The sequence below is a fragment of the Aphis gossypii genome, chromosome X (assembly GCF_020184175.1).
Source record: "Aphis gossypii isolate Hap1 chromosome X, ASM2018417v2, whole genome shotgun sequence".
In the NCBI taxonomy this organism is placed as follows: Eukaryota; Metazoa; Arthropoda; class Insecta; order Hemiptera; family Aphididae; genus Aphis; species Aphis gossypii.
In genome coordinates, this window is record NC_065533.1 from 37,514,244 (window position 1) to 37,531,021 (window position 16,778).

General features: G+C 31.5%; 1 protein-coding gene across 2 annotated transcripts in view; it reads left to right on the plus strand.

The window, feature by feature from the left end:
• The window catches only part of LOC114128389 (uncharacterized), a 97,035-nt gene extending 80,879 nt beyond the window's left edge, over positions 1–16,156 (plus strand). The window contains exons 1-8 of one of the 2 annotated variants that reach the window (XM_027992905.2): positions 7,911–9,596; positions 10,949–11,182; positions 11,264–12,111; positions 12,525–12,623; positions 13,211–13,311; positions 13,413–13,899; positions 15,217–15,398; positions 15,511–16,156. In XM_027992905.2, the coding sequence (XP_027848706.2) occupies positions 9,566–9,596; positions 10,949–11,182; positions 11,264–12,111; positions 12,525–12,623; positions 13,211–13,311; positions 13,413–13,899; positions 15,217–15,398; positions 15,511–15,691 (2,163 nt within the window). In that variant the 5' untranslated portion in view covers positions 7,911–9,565 and the 3' untranslated portion in view covers positions 15,692–16,156. Of the gene's footprint in view, positions 1–7,910; positions 9,597–10,948; positions 11,183–11,263; positions 12,112–12,524; positions 12,624–13,210; positions 13,312–13,412; positions 13,900–15,216; positions 15,399–15,510 lie in introns of those variants that run through there. The other variant, XM_050208067.1, reaches the window with a different exon arrangement.
• The last annotated feature ends 622 nt before the right edge of the window (positions 16,157–16,778 follow it).

The following is a 16,778-nucleotide window of genomic DNA, read 5'->3' on the forward strand; positions in this document are numbered from 1 at the left end:
TTTTTTTTACACGCTTCTCCAACTGATTTAGAGTTATTTGGTAGGTGTTATTAATTGCAAATGAGTTGATTGATTTTAACATGTTATTTACATCGATAAGGCTATTTATTAGATATTTTAAATCTATAAATGTATTGATGGTCCAACTACTTTTACATAATTTACCTTCTCCTATTATTTCGTACTGTAATCCTGGACTATTGGTGGTAAGAGTGAGGTTATAAAATGCAGCATCTTGATTTTCACTGGAAATAATATGATTAGTTAGCAGCAATAGTAGTATGGTACGACAAATCACATTCCAGGCATCCATTTTTGTTGTAATTCTATGATAAATAAAAAATTATGTATAATATGTAAATTAAAAATTGAATAAAAAAAAAATTTGTAAAAAAAAAACAATTTTCTTACCTGTTTCGATGTTTGAACTTCTTCGATCACTCGAACATACACAATAAAATATGAACAAGGTAAATATTGTAAAATAGGTACTTTACGTAAAACTCGCGGCGCCTGATGATAACCAAGTCATACGATCACCACCACTGACCCCTTTGCTGGCTTGCTGCCTTAACCATATCTCTTATATACTAAATTTACAATTCATACACTTTAGCTTACGTAATTATTATTTTAACCCGATTAATAACAATTTTTATTTACATTTCTTACTACTATGTTTTGATTACTAGATTACTTATGCGTTATGCTAGCTAAAATATAAAAGTTTATCAACACCATATTTCACAATTGTTATCTTAACCTATTTAAATGTTTTGTTTTATTATTGCTTAATAATTATTGAAGTTCGTTAAATCCTAATACAACAGATATTAAAATGATATCCGATGAAAATAGGTACGTCTAAATGTCAAATAATGAAGTAAAAGATAATCTAATTTCTGTTCATTCGTTCTAATCTGCTGCAGTGATTGGTAGAAATATTCTTCAAATTATAAATGTTAAATACTTAATATAAATATTTAAACAATATCATTTTATTGGTGATTGATATAATTATTATTGTCAAAGATCAACTTTTAATGAAACATTATTTAGGTAGTTAGATGTGATATTTGGTTATCCAAATTATATTGCATGTTTTTATTCATGTAAACTAATACTAATTGATACATATATTTTAGAGTAAATAAAAAATATTATTTTTTTTTTGGTTATCTATCGAATAAAATAAAAATATTTTACTAATTATATTGCTGCTCTACGTCTCTTTATGACGGGCAAAGCAAATACGTATAATACTATAATAATATGTATCATGGAAAACGAACGCATTTGTATCATATTATACATATATATATATATATAAATCGTTCAGTCGGAGTATTCTCAGCTAAGCCGAAGGTAGGCCACCAGGACACGTTTTCTCGGCGCACCACTACATTTTATGAAAAGAGATCGATTCTCCCTTGATATAGTGAACAATACTGCTATTGTACATCTATAGGTACTGCAGCAGATTTTCGATGTAAATAAGTATACAATAACACATATTAAACTCGTATGAACAGTGAAGAATGTATACCTGCAAATATCTAGACATGCATCGAGTAAATTCATCCGGCCGATGACCAATAACTTATTTTAGAATTTGAATATTATGTGTGCTTGTTGACTATACAGATTGATAATTTCGAGAAATATTAATTATAAAATCACAAGTACCTATATTTCGCATTTCTCTATAAAATGTGTATACCACTTTAGCATTTTATTATCAATTAATAAAAATACAAGATTATATTATTATACTCAGCTATAGGTACTGCTATAGGATTATAGACGTTATATGAGTACCTATAATTTTAATCAACCAACTGTTTTGTTCGTTTTCATTATTCACGCGTGATAGATGTTTCGGATTTTAACAAACTATTTTGGAGTTTAAGCAGGTTTTTTTCGCACGTAGGTAGGTATTAACATTTTTATCTATTCAAATAATCTGCAAAACTATTACTTAATTATAGACTAATCTAATAGCATCGCTACTGGTGGTACCTATGTATAATAATATCATAAATATAAACTACTGTAGATTGTACCTAAATATACCTACTATCTATATTTTTTAAACAATTAGTTGAAAAAATCGTTTCACCGAAATTCGGTCGGAAATGGTAATCGGGTGTCTAGAAAAGAGATCATTTAAGTACTAAAAAAGTAGGAAAAGTACTCAAGTCGATCATTGTGTTTGTGAGTTATTATATATATTTTTTCTATCTACTACAACTACAACTATAATAAATATGTATGTCTAGCTATCAGTCCTAAACTAGTGTAATACCGTGTCCCGTTGCATACACGGTTCTTTTTTGTACGTAAAAAATATGTAAATTCGAAAAATGGTAATTGAGTGTCTAGCTATCAGTCATCACATGATGTAAATAAATATCCGACACTCGACAGTGCAATTTGCCTATAGCGGATTGCCATACCTCCTTACGTCGAAGTTCAGGTGTTGTTTTTTATACGTAAGAAACTATAAAATATATATTGTATTTTTAATAATTAAGTAATAGTTAAATATTTTTAATTTTTAAAATATAAATCAAATGTCAATAAAATTGAAGCTATTTTGTGTGCTTTTTAATGTGTCTATCTACATTACATATTTGCAATGTAATGTGCTTAATTCATTAAAGTTATTCAAAAATTACAAAAATAGTTTATTTAATCTAAAAATTAAATCCAATTACAAAATACACTCTGTTAATTTTTCAAAACTATATTTCAACTAAAATATATTATAATGATATACATCCAAGTAAACGAATACAGTACAATGCGATATAAACGCTCTTGTGCTCTTTAACACGACCTATGGTCGAAGACATGTTTAAAAAAAGATTCAACGGTATACATTATAATGTAATGTACTGAATCGAAAACAGAGTATTGTACATAGGTAAATAAATGATGTGCTTCGAAACCGAAATCTAAACATTTTCTAAGTTATTAAAAATGTACTCCCTTAACACGTTGTAGTATACTGGAAACACTTTATAATTATGTATACCTATAATATACTTTATATAATAATCGTAATTTTATATTATTAAAAAAAAAAAATCTAAGACGTGTTTGTTTATCGGTATAAGAGAAAGCTTTACCTTTCAACGATTAAATGAAAAAATTAAGTGAAAAAAATGCAAAAAATTTAAAAAAAAATCGGGCGGTCGTGCTATTTAAAGCGCCGCCGCGCCGTCAGATCGACGGTGAAACCGCCGGAACAGGATTTGATTCTGCCTATTCTAGTAAGGGAACCTTTCGCCTAAATCTATCGACTACAGTTTGAGCTGCAAGCTGAATGCCGAATCTCGAGCACGTAAACTATTCCTGTGCTGCGGTAAATTTTGCGTTTAGCTCTGTTTTACTATAGTTGGGGACACGAAAAATGAGCGTTGGCACCCGCGACCCGTTGTTCGTACCCACTCATGTAGCCATTGGTTCTCAACTTAGTACCGTCACACGCTGCCGATACCTAGCGGGCTTTTAATTTGCTAGTTTGATAACCAATTCAGAAAAACAGCCGCTTGGCGCGTAGCGGGCAGCGATCATTTTTCGTGTCCCCGATGTTGTATTATATGTATGAATATTTTATAAGAGATGTTAGTACGTAAGAAATAAGTTAAGAAAAACTATAGATAATAAGTAAAACAGTAAAATTCAATAAGTTAAGCAATACTTAATTATTCACACAAATAGGTTAAAATAACAATTGTGCAATTCAGTGTCAGTAAACTTTATATTACAGTTAGCATAGTAAGCAAGATATAATAATAAGAAATGTAAATAAATTTGTTTAATAATTTACTAATCGGGTTAAAATAACAATTACATAATAATCATAGTGTCTATAAACTGTAAATTTAACGTAGTAATAGAAAAATGTAGAACAATCGATAGTAATTCGATTGTAAGTGTAATATATAAGTGGGATGGCTAAGACAGCAAAGGGGGTCAGTAATGGTAATCGTGTGACTCGATTATCACTAGACGTCATATGTGAATAAAGTTCTTCTTTTGCGTTATTTTGTGTTTAACTTTATTTTGATATACGTCCGATTAATCGGCGTATACGACACCGACTATAAATAATTCGTGCGTAATGAAGCTTAGTAATTTTATTAATAGTCTATTTAATGTGTATTTGTCAACAATAACCTTTTTATGTACTTTTACATAAATATTACATAACAGTACGACCAATATAACATTTTTAATATAATAAACATACATACTAAATACCAGGTACTATAACTATAGAATGTAGATATAAGTACACTATTTAATTGTATCAAATTCATTCAAAATATTAATGCTCATACATGATCTATATCTATAAAATTATAGAATTATACCCAATACCTAACCTATATTTAATATAAATCAAACACAGAAATACTAATGGTGAAATATACTTGATTTTACCAAATTTACCTCCTAACATGACGTTAAATACTTGAATGTTACATAAAATCAAAAGAAAATTATCCCAACATTGACAGTAGAATTAATGTTTAATAGCATTTGCATTATTAAAACATAAAATGTAGGTATATATAAGATAACAATTCATTAAATATTAATTAATTTATCATAAATTAAGTGCAGATAATTCCATTATGACGTAGAATCCTGTAGAATTGTACTTAAATATTAACACTAAACTATTTAAAAAAAATCATCATTGGTAAAAAAAAAAATGTATATTTAATAGCGTTTGCTGATTCAAATAAAGAATATATATTTTATATTTATATCAACTCATGAAAAGTGTAGTAAATACCTGTACATGAAACTATAAAATATATAAATTGTATTTTTAATAATTAAGTTATATTAACATATTATTCAATATTTTTAATTTATAAAACATAAATGCAATCTCAGAAAAATTTAAGCCATTTAGTGTTAATTTACAGACTAACACAACATAAAATTTGCATACCTAATATATAAACCAAAAAACATTATATATAGGTACCTACATGTTTAACAACTATATATTATATTATATAGAACAGGCACCGGCAACCCGCGGCCCTCGGAACTTTTTGCTGCGGCCCTCCAAATATAATTCATGGTGTTTAAAATTTTAATTTTGTAGCTTAAATTGTTATAAATAATATTTAATCATGTCTATTGTATAGCAATAAGAGATAATCTATGATCGAGAACGTAATCTAATCGTATATAATGTATATATCGTCGATTACGACAAATACGTATCTGGTTATGGCCATTGGCCTTAGTGCAGTTCGTTTCGAAACATTCCAACGTGAAGTTTAAATTTCAACTGTTTTATAATAACCTATCAATTCAATGTCAAAAAAAAACGTAAAATTAGTGATGAACATCGTACATTCAACGAATCATGGACGGATTTTTATTTTTTTATCGAAAATAAAGGTAAACTGTTATGTTTAATTTGCCAAAAAACCATTTTATCTGAAAAGAGTATAATGTTAAACGTCACTATGTAACAGAGCGTAAATTAAAATTTGACACTCTCACTAGTGATCTTAGACAGATTAAAATAAATAATTTTAAAAGTTCATTAAATAATCAACGAAATAGTTTAAAATTATTATAATACTATATTATTATATTATATAGATAATAGTTATCTAATTTACAGATGGAAGTCATAGAATTGCAAAATAACGATATTCTTAAAAATGCTTTTAAAGAAAATAATGACCTAAAAAAATTTTATTCAAGTCTTTCTGAAATAGATTTTAAAGGCATTAAAAGTTTTGCTAAAAAAATGATTACTGCTTTCGGAAGCACATATATTTGTGAGCAGACATTCTCAATACTTAAATTTCGAAAAAATAAATATCATTCACGATTAAGCGATGAATACTTGAATGCTGTTTTAAGGATATCAACATCCAATATAAAAGCGGATATAAACGAATTGGCGGGAAAAATTCAACCTCAAAAATCACACTAGTAACTTAATATTTGTATACTAAAATGCATTCAAGAATTAATTAATAATTATTTTTAAACTTTTAAATTTTCTCTACTAATATATTTAATTAAAAATAAGTTAATAAGGACAACCGCAATGTTAAACTCGTAATATGTTTGTTGCTATCTGTAAATATATTATAATATTATACCTATGTTAAAATTATATTTTTTAATATTTTAATTTTGTATGCGGCCCTCCAAAAATAACTGAAATAAATTATGGCCCGTGTAGGTAAAAAGGTTGCCGACCACTGATATAGAATATACACTATTTAACTTTTTACTAAATTCATTAAAAAAATTAATTTTATATGCCCCACACAAGATCAATATAAATACAACACCGTATCTTACAATGTTACTCAAGTATTATATACATTTTCTTAATATAAATACATATTAAACATCGACGTGACTATAATATCACAGCAAAAGCAATAGAATCCTAATCACACGAACCGTTAAATATGTGAACAAATCACAAATACACGTACTACGCGATTACCGCGACAGATCGGACGTGAAAAACGCGAAACACGGTATACTGGTCTGTTATCGCCCCGCCACGGGAACGGAAAATTTTAACGCCTCGCCAATTACGAATGCGGCGATTTCGAACATATTATTTTATTTAAACTTACAACAATTACCTATCGCTTTAATTTATTAGTTTAGGTAATTTTACGGTACTTATCGGTTATCGCGACTACCTAACAAAAAATATGACTGCGCGTGTTTCGGCACTCGTTGCTACGCTCCGCACAAATCGAAAATATCCCTCGACTTGCTATGCAACGCCACCTCAAGTAGGACACAGGGTAATCACTGCCCATATACTACGACATAATTTACCCCGTGACCTACTTAATGTGGCGTTGCATAGCAAGTCGAGGGATATTTTCGATTTGTGCGGAGCGTAGCGACGAGTGCCGAAACACGCGCAGTCACATTTTTGACTTTTTTCTGAATTTTTAATATTTCTTCGGGCGGTTACATTTTTTGTTAGGTAGTCGTGATAACCGATAAGTACCGTAAAATTACCTAAACTAATAAAACAAAGCGATAGGTAATTGCCGCGTTCGTAATTGGCGGGGCGATAAAATTTTTCGTTCCCGTGGCGGGGCGATAACAGACCAGTACCCGCGAAACAGACGAATAAAAATAAAAACACTGAAGGAAAACGTCCGGAGGACCGTACCCGTTACCGCTACGAACGCAAACGACGAAAAAACCGTACGGAACGGAACGGAAAACGCATTCGGTAAAGTCAAAAAATCCGTCGAAAAGTATAAAATCGTCGTTTTCGAAAAGTCGCGTTATCAACCGGAGAAGAACGGTTCGTCGTGATAACCGCGTTATCGACGGTCGGAGAAGACGTGTCCGTTACGATAACGGCGGTCGGCGGGCGTGGCGAAAACAAATTAAACTCTTTCCGATTGGCAATTCGCTGTACCTATCCCACGGTTTAAGATCTAATGTATAATATTAAATAATTAAATAATAATAAATATTAAATATTTAAGGTATAATATTATCTTAAACCATGACCAATCTCCTCGGTATGACACGTTTTAAATATAAGAAGATTATCTGATTATATTATTTTATGAATTATATACGATTTTATTGTTCACAATAATCAGGATATACTACATATACGCCGTATACTCTCAAGATTTTTTTTCAATAATATGGGTATACTGAGTATGCTCTCAAGTCTCAATCGATTTGCGATTTTAACTCTCAAGATATTTTTACAAAATGTCAAAATTATAAATATAATGCATATACTCAAATCATATACAAAGGAAAAAACAAAATTGATTTAATTAAGTAATTTACCATATTTACGTCAATTATTTATGACTGAAAAAGTCATACTCTTTATTTTTTAGTATTTATAAAGATTGACGAGGTATAGCTTAAAGAGGATATGTAAAAAATCTATTTAAAATTGTTTACATATTATTAACACGCTCTTTACCGGCTTTACTCTTACAAGCAATAATAAAAATATTTGTATTGTATTTTAAATGTTTATATTTTGGTTTTTGATGATTTAGTATACTCTCAAAAAAAATATTGGGAACACCTCTGACAATAATATTATATAAATAATCCGATCTGATATTATCGTACGTTTTAATATTGTCGTAGAATAAAACCTCGGCGAATTTTATTCGACCAATCAGAGAACAGCTACGGTCGTGTAGCAACGTACAGTTTTTTAATACGCTTTCCGCGGCGTCGGTACACTATACGAAAAAAAACAGTGCCAGCTGGGCGGCGCCGGTAGTCTCTATCCCGGGTACTAGTCGGCGGGGTCGCCGCTTAAGGCTAGGTTCACACGGACGCGTTTGATTTTCATTCACACGGACGCCCGTCAAGTGCGGAATTTCGGCCGTACACCATCTAAAATCCGACCTAGTCTGTATTGTTACAGTATTGTATTGTTATAGTATTGTATTGTTCAACGAGAACGGAAGTGACAGACGACGTGTGTTTGTGTGCGGGCCACACGTCGAAGAATGCGAAGACGAAGAAAACGAGAAAAAAAAAAGAAAATATCGGTTGATAATATTACACGAAAGCAATCGTACGGCCACAAAACGTAGTTTGCCAGTATACTATCATAGTATATTGTTATATTAAATACTTTAAAAACGTTAAAAATGCCACCTCCGAAAAACGCAGCCCTAGGCGTGAGGAGCCTACTACCCCCCCGAGCCGTGCCGGTCGGGCGTCACCACCACCGCGTTTTTGGACTTAAACCGAACGGTCCGATGACGTTCGACGGTATTTAATCTCGCGACGCCACGCGCGCAAATGGAATCTCGCGACGTCGACGCGCGTCCCTGTGAAACGGGCCTAATGGGTCATACAAGCCAACGGACGCCGCCGCCGCCCACGCGCGAACTACGGGCGGGCATGATCCGCGGGTCGCGGGTGTACGGTCTCGACTCGTACCCGGCCCAGAGGCTACGGCAGCCGCCGACTTGTTCCCGCCTCCGTTCGGACGATTTCTCTTCTCTCGCGCACGCGCAACGCGTACGGCACACGAGCCGCACAAACTCGCCGGCCGACGCTGCGCAAACTCGAACGCGAACGCGCTCACACGGACGCAAACTCGCGCACGCGCGGTCCCGTCGTCGTGCGGGTGCTCCGCCCCCACCACCCACCGCCGCCCCCGTCGGCCGTCCCGGACGTCGCTATCCCCACCGCGGCCCGAGAGCCGGTCGGACGGGTCGGACGCCGTCCGACTGTCCGAGTTCATTTGCGATTCGTCCGCCGACGCCGTTCGCCGTGCCTCGAAACCATCCGCCTCGTGTTTCCCGTGCGTGTAGTTTCCCGTTTCCCGGCAGCCGTTCGTCTGAACGTTTATATTTTTTATCAACAACACACAATAATTGTCGTTCGATACTATGTATTTATTTATATTTTCACAGTAATCGTTTTTTTTTTCCGCTTTATCGAATACTTCGGCGTTTCGTTATTATTTTTGTTGAACAACGTGCTCTGCCCCCGCCCCTCCTCGTGCCACCGGTGACGGACGATTAAGAAAATGGCAAGTGTTATCGTTCCCGCTAACAAAGGTAAATAATATGATTAAAAACGATTTCAAACCTAACGATTGATATGTCGTATAGGTACCTAATGTAATTTGTAAATTACGACTATTAGTTATTACTAGTTAAAATTGCCGTTTAAGTATGTTATTGTCATTATTATTTTATCAACTTGTGTTGGAATGTATAACAATGTTAATGCTACTAGCATTGTAGTATCTTATTTATTTATTATTTTTTAGTTAGTTAAACTGAAATATGACGTACGATTGAGTTAAACTATATTATAATATATATATTATATATATACCATCTTTGATTAATTAAATAAAATCGTGCCTCGTTTTTGTGATGTGGAAAGTATTAACGCATATCGGTTGGAAACAGTAAATTACCTAATTAAAGGCCTTTTTGTTGTATTTTATTATCTATGTCTACTCTCATCAACTTTAGTGTTAATTTGTACCTAAATTCTATTGTTATTTTAACAATATGCTCATTAAATCTTTGCCTGTAAAATGTAAAATAAAAAACAATAAATCTTTGCTGTAATATAAATAAAGGGTACATATTTTATAATTTGTATATTTTAATTTTTGTTTTGTATTTTAATAATAATAATAATTGTATACCTACATAATATAATGCATATTTGTATTAGTTATTGCATTATGTGTATACATATTAATATTATTAAATTTTTCTTATCACTATTTTCTTATTTTGTTAGCTAAGTATGATTTTTTAATTTATTTCTAATAGCAATAAGCTTTAAAACAGTCATGTAGACCTAATTAGGTGTAGATTATAAATTTTATCTACTTGGTAATTGAAAATGTGTCAAGAACAAAATATATGATTTGTCTGATTTAGTACCTATTTTATTTTGTGATTTTTTATGTCATTTTCAATTTTTTTTTTTTTTTTGTAATCAACTAAAAGTATTAAATACTTATTTGGTACTTTTTGGTTTTTCTGACTACCAGCCGATGCCACGACTACTACTGTTCTACCTCCATTATTTAGACTACATAATATACATGTTGACGACCGTCGTCTTCAGTCAATCGCGACTACCTAACCAAATAATTATTAGTTATTAACAACCGATGTTTGCAAAATTATGAGCATAATTTTTTAACTCAATGACCACAGATTAATCAGTGCCTGTGACCTACCTTGGGTGGTGTTGCATATCAAATTAAGGGATATTTTCGTTTTGAATGTCCAAGCGAGTGAGTGGCAACGGGACTGGTCCCTAATTCTCATTTAGACAGTTATTTGGTTAAATTAATGTGGTGTCAAAAGTACCATAATCCATTTATAATTAGGTACAATAACATTACATAATTACATTTATAATCCATTTTAAATTACAGGAAAAAGTGTTACAAATAAATGCTATAATCCTAAAATCAATGCGATGGCTCTTAAAATGGAAAACCATCATCAAAAAACTGCTTTAGCCGCAGCAAAACAGCTAATTCCTTCTCGAGCCAATTTTTATATAAACAGAGCTGGTAAAGCAGTAAATTTTAAAAATGCACCGATTTCAAAAAAGAAAAATCAAGAAAAATTACTTAAAGATAGTGAAGATGTACAAAGTATTGAAGGTAAGTAAATAGAAAACACAAGTTTTGAAATTTCTTATGAGAATATCTACTTTATAATGAATGTTGTTTTGTGCAATATAGGTGTATTTGAATGGAAAGAAATTGCAGGATACTATGTACCATATATTATTCGTGTAATTAATGGTGAAGAATTGAAGTTTATATCTGTACGAATGGCTGAAACTCAACTGCTCTGCAATTACTTACAATATTTACATGCAGATATTTACACATATGCATCAGTGAAAAGTTACTTTATCACTGATTCAGAAGCAAAGCTATTAAATGATATTAACGAAAAACATAGTGATAGTATCCATGGAAAAGATAAATTCTATGCGGGCAAAGATTATATTGTTCGTTTAGAAGATTTTCTCGAGTTTTATACATTTATAAAAGAATGTTACAATAAAATACTGGGCAATATTACTCCTGGTGGTATAAAAAAATGTGGTTTTATTCGTATCAATTCTGAATCTCTTGTACCATACTGCCTTAAAGATGACCGTAAATATCTTCCACTTTTCTATTTTGATGGTTTCATAGAAAGCATTATGCATTTAACTGTAAAACTTGAAGATTTGAACTTGGCCTATCTTCAGTTCTTATATAATGTTCAGGGTGTCAAAACTGAGCTGCGTACTAATGATATATGCACAGTGATTGCTTTCGATGATGTAAAGAATAAATTTACACAAGGCACACGTTTTGAAGAGTATTGGCCTGCTAAATTGGTTCATACACAGCTACTGATAAATCAAAATCCTATTCGTATTCATCCACCAGGTGTCTGGATCAGAACCCCCCCTGGGGTACCTGCCCCTGAAAGTACTATTTCACATTCATTGACAGCTTCAGCACCAGTGGTGCCACAAAGTATGCCAGTGGTAATGAATACCTTTAAAAATGGATGGCCACCAAATCGATTGGTATGTACTATGTACTCAGTTTATTAAGTTTATTAAATTGCTTTTGTATTTAATAATAAAAAAAAACTATTGCTTTTGTTTTTTACAATTTATTCAAATGCACCTATGCTAAATTCTTTTTAGTATTACCTTACTATTAATAAACAATGAGTCTATAAATAAATAGGTATATTATCCATACATTTTATAGTTTTGTACCTAACAAAGTAATACTATAGTATGATATGTAAATGGGAAAGATGATTTATATGCTTTAATTTTTACTCGCAGTTATGTTTTTATTTATTTCTTTTAATATTATTTTTTTACGCTATAAATAGTGGTGGTGTCAAGCATGTATTTCCATATAAACCAATTTTTTCTATAATATGATGTCACTCTAGATTCTCAATATATAAATAATGTTTTTGTAGGTTAATTCATATACCACTCCAGCTTTGCCCCCACTAACAACATGTGACTATTCTATTGCATCCAGAAATCAAAGTATAGCTGCACAGTGCTATGATGTGGTATGTATTTTTAAATTTTATTATTTTTATTCCTCTCCTTACTCATCTCTTGTATTGTAATACTTGACTAATTATCTGTAATTCAAATCTCACACTGAAAACTTAATATTTTGATTTAATACAAACACATTTTTACAATTTAATTATCATTCCTCAGTTGGCAATTTGAATAATTCATCAAAGGTTTTAATTATATTAAAAAACTTTGTTATGTGTTCTTGTAGACTTAAAGTAGTTTACTAATATAATAATAAATAATAATTCTAAATTTATAAGTATATAGTTTTTGTTTGTTTTGAAATTTTTTAAATAACTTTTGACCAACTGTGTTAATATTTTGAGTTAATGTATAATTTAATATTATTTTATGCTTTATTAAAGTTAATTTCAAATAAAAAAAATATATTTACTAAAAGTTATGCTTTTGTGTATGATAATAATTTTAAAAGTTTATATTTAATAGATGGTTTGGTTTTTAAAACTAATAATATTATTATGTTAAGGGTTATATATATATACAATTACATTTATGTATTTTTATTAGTAAATTGACAGTTTTTCATGTTGTGTTGTCATTTGATTTTTAGAAACCACAGATGTCTCAAGGCAATAGTCAAATGAATGGTTGGAGTCATGTTATACCACCACTATCTCTTAATCGTGCAAACAATACCGCACCAGCAATTAGGTAAGTTTTATCAAAATAATCAAATTTGTAAATATCTTATATCGAAAATATTATTTATTTATGTAATATATGTATATGTAATATGTATATTATATTTTTAGTAATACTGTGTCATATTCCAACACTGTGCCTATTAGCCAATGTATGACAATCATGTATAATCCAGTGCCCAGTAGCAGTGTGATGTCACACTCAAATCAAATGCAACAATTCTATATTCAACGTCCTAGTAACAATAGTCAAGCCCAACAACAACAGGTACAACAGCATCAACAGCAGCTGCAACAAAGACAACATCAACCCCAACAGCTGCAACAAATCATTATTACTCCTCAAGTTCAGCCATATAGTGGTCCAAGATCTGTGATGCACGGTCGTTTAACTAACACTCAACAGCGTAACGCTATAAAAAATGTTGCACCAGTTGTAAATACCCGGGCTACTGAAATCATTGACTTATCATCTCCGCCGTCTAGTCCTACTCCCACACCTGTACAATATGCTCCTCTTAGCCCTAATGTTGGATTTAAATTAAAAAGAATACCTGAACATACACCGGAACACTCAACAAATAATGCAGCATACATGGTTAATAATCTTTCATATCTTTTAATATTGTTAGGTTGACTGAAGTTGTGGATTCTAGAATAAAATAATATTTTTCAAACTTATAAAGTATAAATTCATAATTCATGATCTATTTTTTTTTTTTTATATATATGAGATTATTTTATTACAACTGTTTTTATATTTAAAAAAAGGCAGGCAATTGTGGGTACCACTGCTGTACATTGGATTTCGATTGGGTCACTATTATGGGTGTGTTGAATTTGAGTTCATTGATATATCATTAACTCATTGTAATATACGAAAAACGATTCTTATCAAAGACTAGTTATACCAAAAATAACTTTAATATCTATAAGAACATTTTTTTTTAGAATCTTGTATTAAATTTTTACGCTTTTTGTCCAAACAAAAATTTTTTTCTGCGTTTTTATAAATAAAAAATCTTGAAAATGTCTATTAACAGCTTAGACAAATCAGTCATAAATATAATAATATTATAAACATTTTATTAAAATTTAAAGTATCTTCAGTCATTTTATTAAGTTACACAAGGTTAATAAGTTTAAAAAGGTTTGAGGCATTAAAAAATGCAATTTTATCGAAAACTGGATTCACGTAAAAATCTCGTTTTCCCTTAGTTATATTTTGTTATACACGGTTATTTTAATAAGTACTGGGAATTTCACCTCTTTAAAGTACAAACTAGATTTAATTTCATATCCAAAACTATCCCTGAAGTTAAAAATCGAAGCATTTAACATTTTTCAACTACTTATCCTGTACAGCGTGTGTGCACAAACAAACAAAAAAAAAAAAAAATAGAATCTAAAAAGTAAATTTTTATCTACAAAATAAGCATATGTATCGATTTCAGCTAATATTTGTGTACCTATAGTATAGATAATTTTTTTAAATAAACATAAGATAGGCTTGAACTTAAAATTAATATTTTAATTTTATTACTACGTTTTACATAAATGAAACATTAAAGAAAACATGAACATATTTGAGAACCACGTGTAGTTTTTCTGTAAATTACATATTATGTATATAATTATATTTAGTTTTAAAGTTATTCCTTAAACTCAATATTTGTGGAATATTTTTAAAATTCATACAACTGTTTCAATATTTGTTAATTGATCAACTTCAATAAAACAAAATAGGTTTAAAATTACAGGCCTGTTAGTTTTTAAATTATAAAGAGTGGTATTAACATTGACAAAACAAAAAACTATTATTTATGCTTTTTTATTGTATAGAATACAAAACATTTATATTATTTTTTAATTATTATAATGTATATACTGTATAATTTATATTTTTTTAACACAGATCTATAAGGCATCAATCAACCGAAGACTGATCCACAGCATAAACTTTGCACCTTATATATATGCAGATTTGTTGGTGACCGTAGAAGACTTGATTCAAACGCAGTTGTTTTCGTGCACTATCTCAAGATGCGCGTACATCTTGTACAAATACTTAAACATAACGCTATTTTGTGGAAATTCGTAAGTATCAAATACGGAATATTTTTCTTTTAATCATTCTCCTATTGTTTATTTAATACTGAATGAGAAATAGTAAACGTAATTTATTAACCGTTCGTCATTTGTTCGACAGTGAACAGCTGAACGTGTTGCGGGAGAGCGGACGTATCGGGTCGACATACTCGAAAGACACACCAATGGTCTTCCTTAAAGATATCGTACACGTGATGCCACAACTAAGAAATTTGATGTCTGAGCAAGATCAACAATACCAATCTGTAGCTGGACCGTCCAAGAGACGTCGCGCCAGTTAGAAATCGGCCGGGCACGGCGGAAGCCGACCCGACTGGCCGAAGCCGCCAACGGGTAGCAGCAGCAGCTGCAGCGGCGGTAGCGTGATTTCCACCCCCGCCGCCACTATTGGTTGGTACTCACCGACCGAAGCCGACAGCGACAATTGGTTAGACGCCGGTGCTGGTCCCTAGCAATCGCCGCACCCGCATCATCCACTTCTGCACCCGCCGGCGAAATTTTAAATCGTGTCACGGCGGCTCCTAGATATGCCGACAGCTGACTCCTCCACCACTTTCATTTGACCCACCCAATTTTACGATAGCAGCGTGATAACGTTCATCTTGATTGTAAATAATTTCCGCCGGGCAGAGTTTAGGAGTATATTTCATATTTTAAATGTTTGTGTTAATATAATTTGTGTTATTGAATATAACTTGTGTTATTTTGTACAAAAAAGTAAATAAATATATTATTATGTATGTATATTTTATAACTTATGTTTGTAAATAACATTGATAGTAAAAAAAAAATTACTAATTGACAAATAATAAATAATACCTATTATTACTTAACTATACCTATTATACTTTATACATTACAATACATATTATTATTAAAAAAATTAAAAAATGATTAAGTGTAGGTACACTCAGTCATTAATAAAAATAAATAAATTATTTAGAACTATGATTGACCCTAATGGATTATTTTTATCTACACAATATGATATTTGATGAGGAAGTTTTGGGAGTTTTGGCGATAACTCAGATGGGTTAAATGGTTTTCTTTTAATTTTAAGAGACTGACTTGATGGTTTATTGGTATAAGCATGTTCGGATACTCTTTTCCATTTTGGCACTAGTCCAGCTGCCACAGTGCGTCTGCCACCAATTTCTGTTGTACGTCTAGCTCGAGCTGTTGGCTGAGTCCTAATGTGTTTGTTTCCAACGAGTTTAACATTATTAATGTTTTATTAGAGGCCGTTCTGGTAAAACTGAAACGTATACAACGGCCGAGAGAACGCGCTGTTAGATGTTTTTGGGATCCGCAAGCACGCGACGTTTTAACCACGCGTCCACGCTCACTACTAGTAGTCAGCGGCCGGCC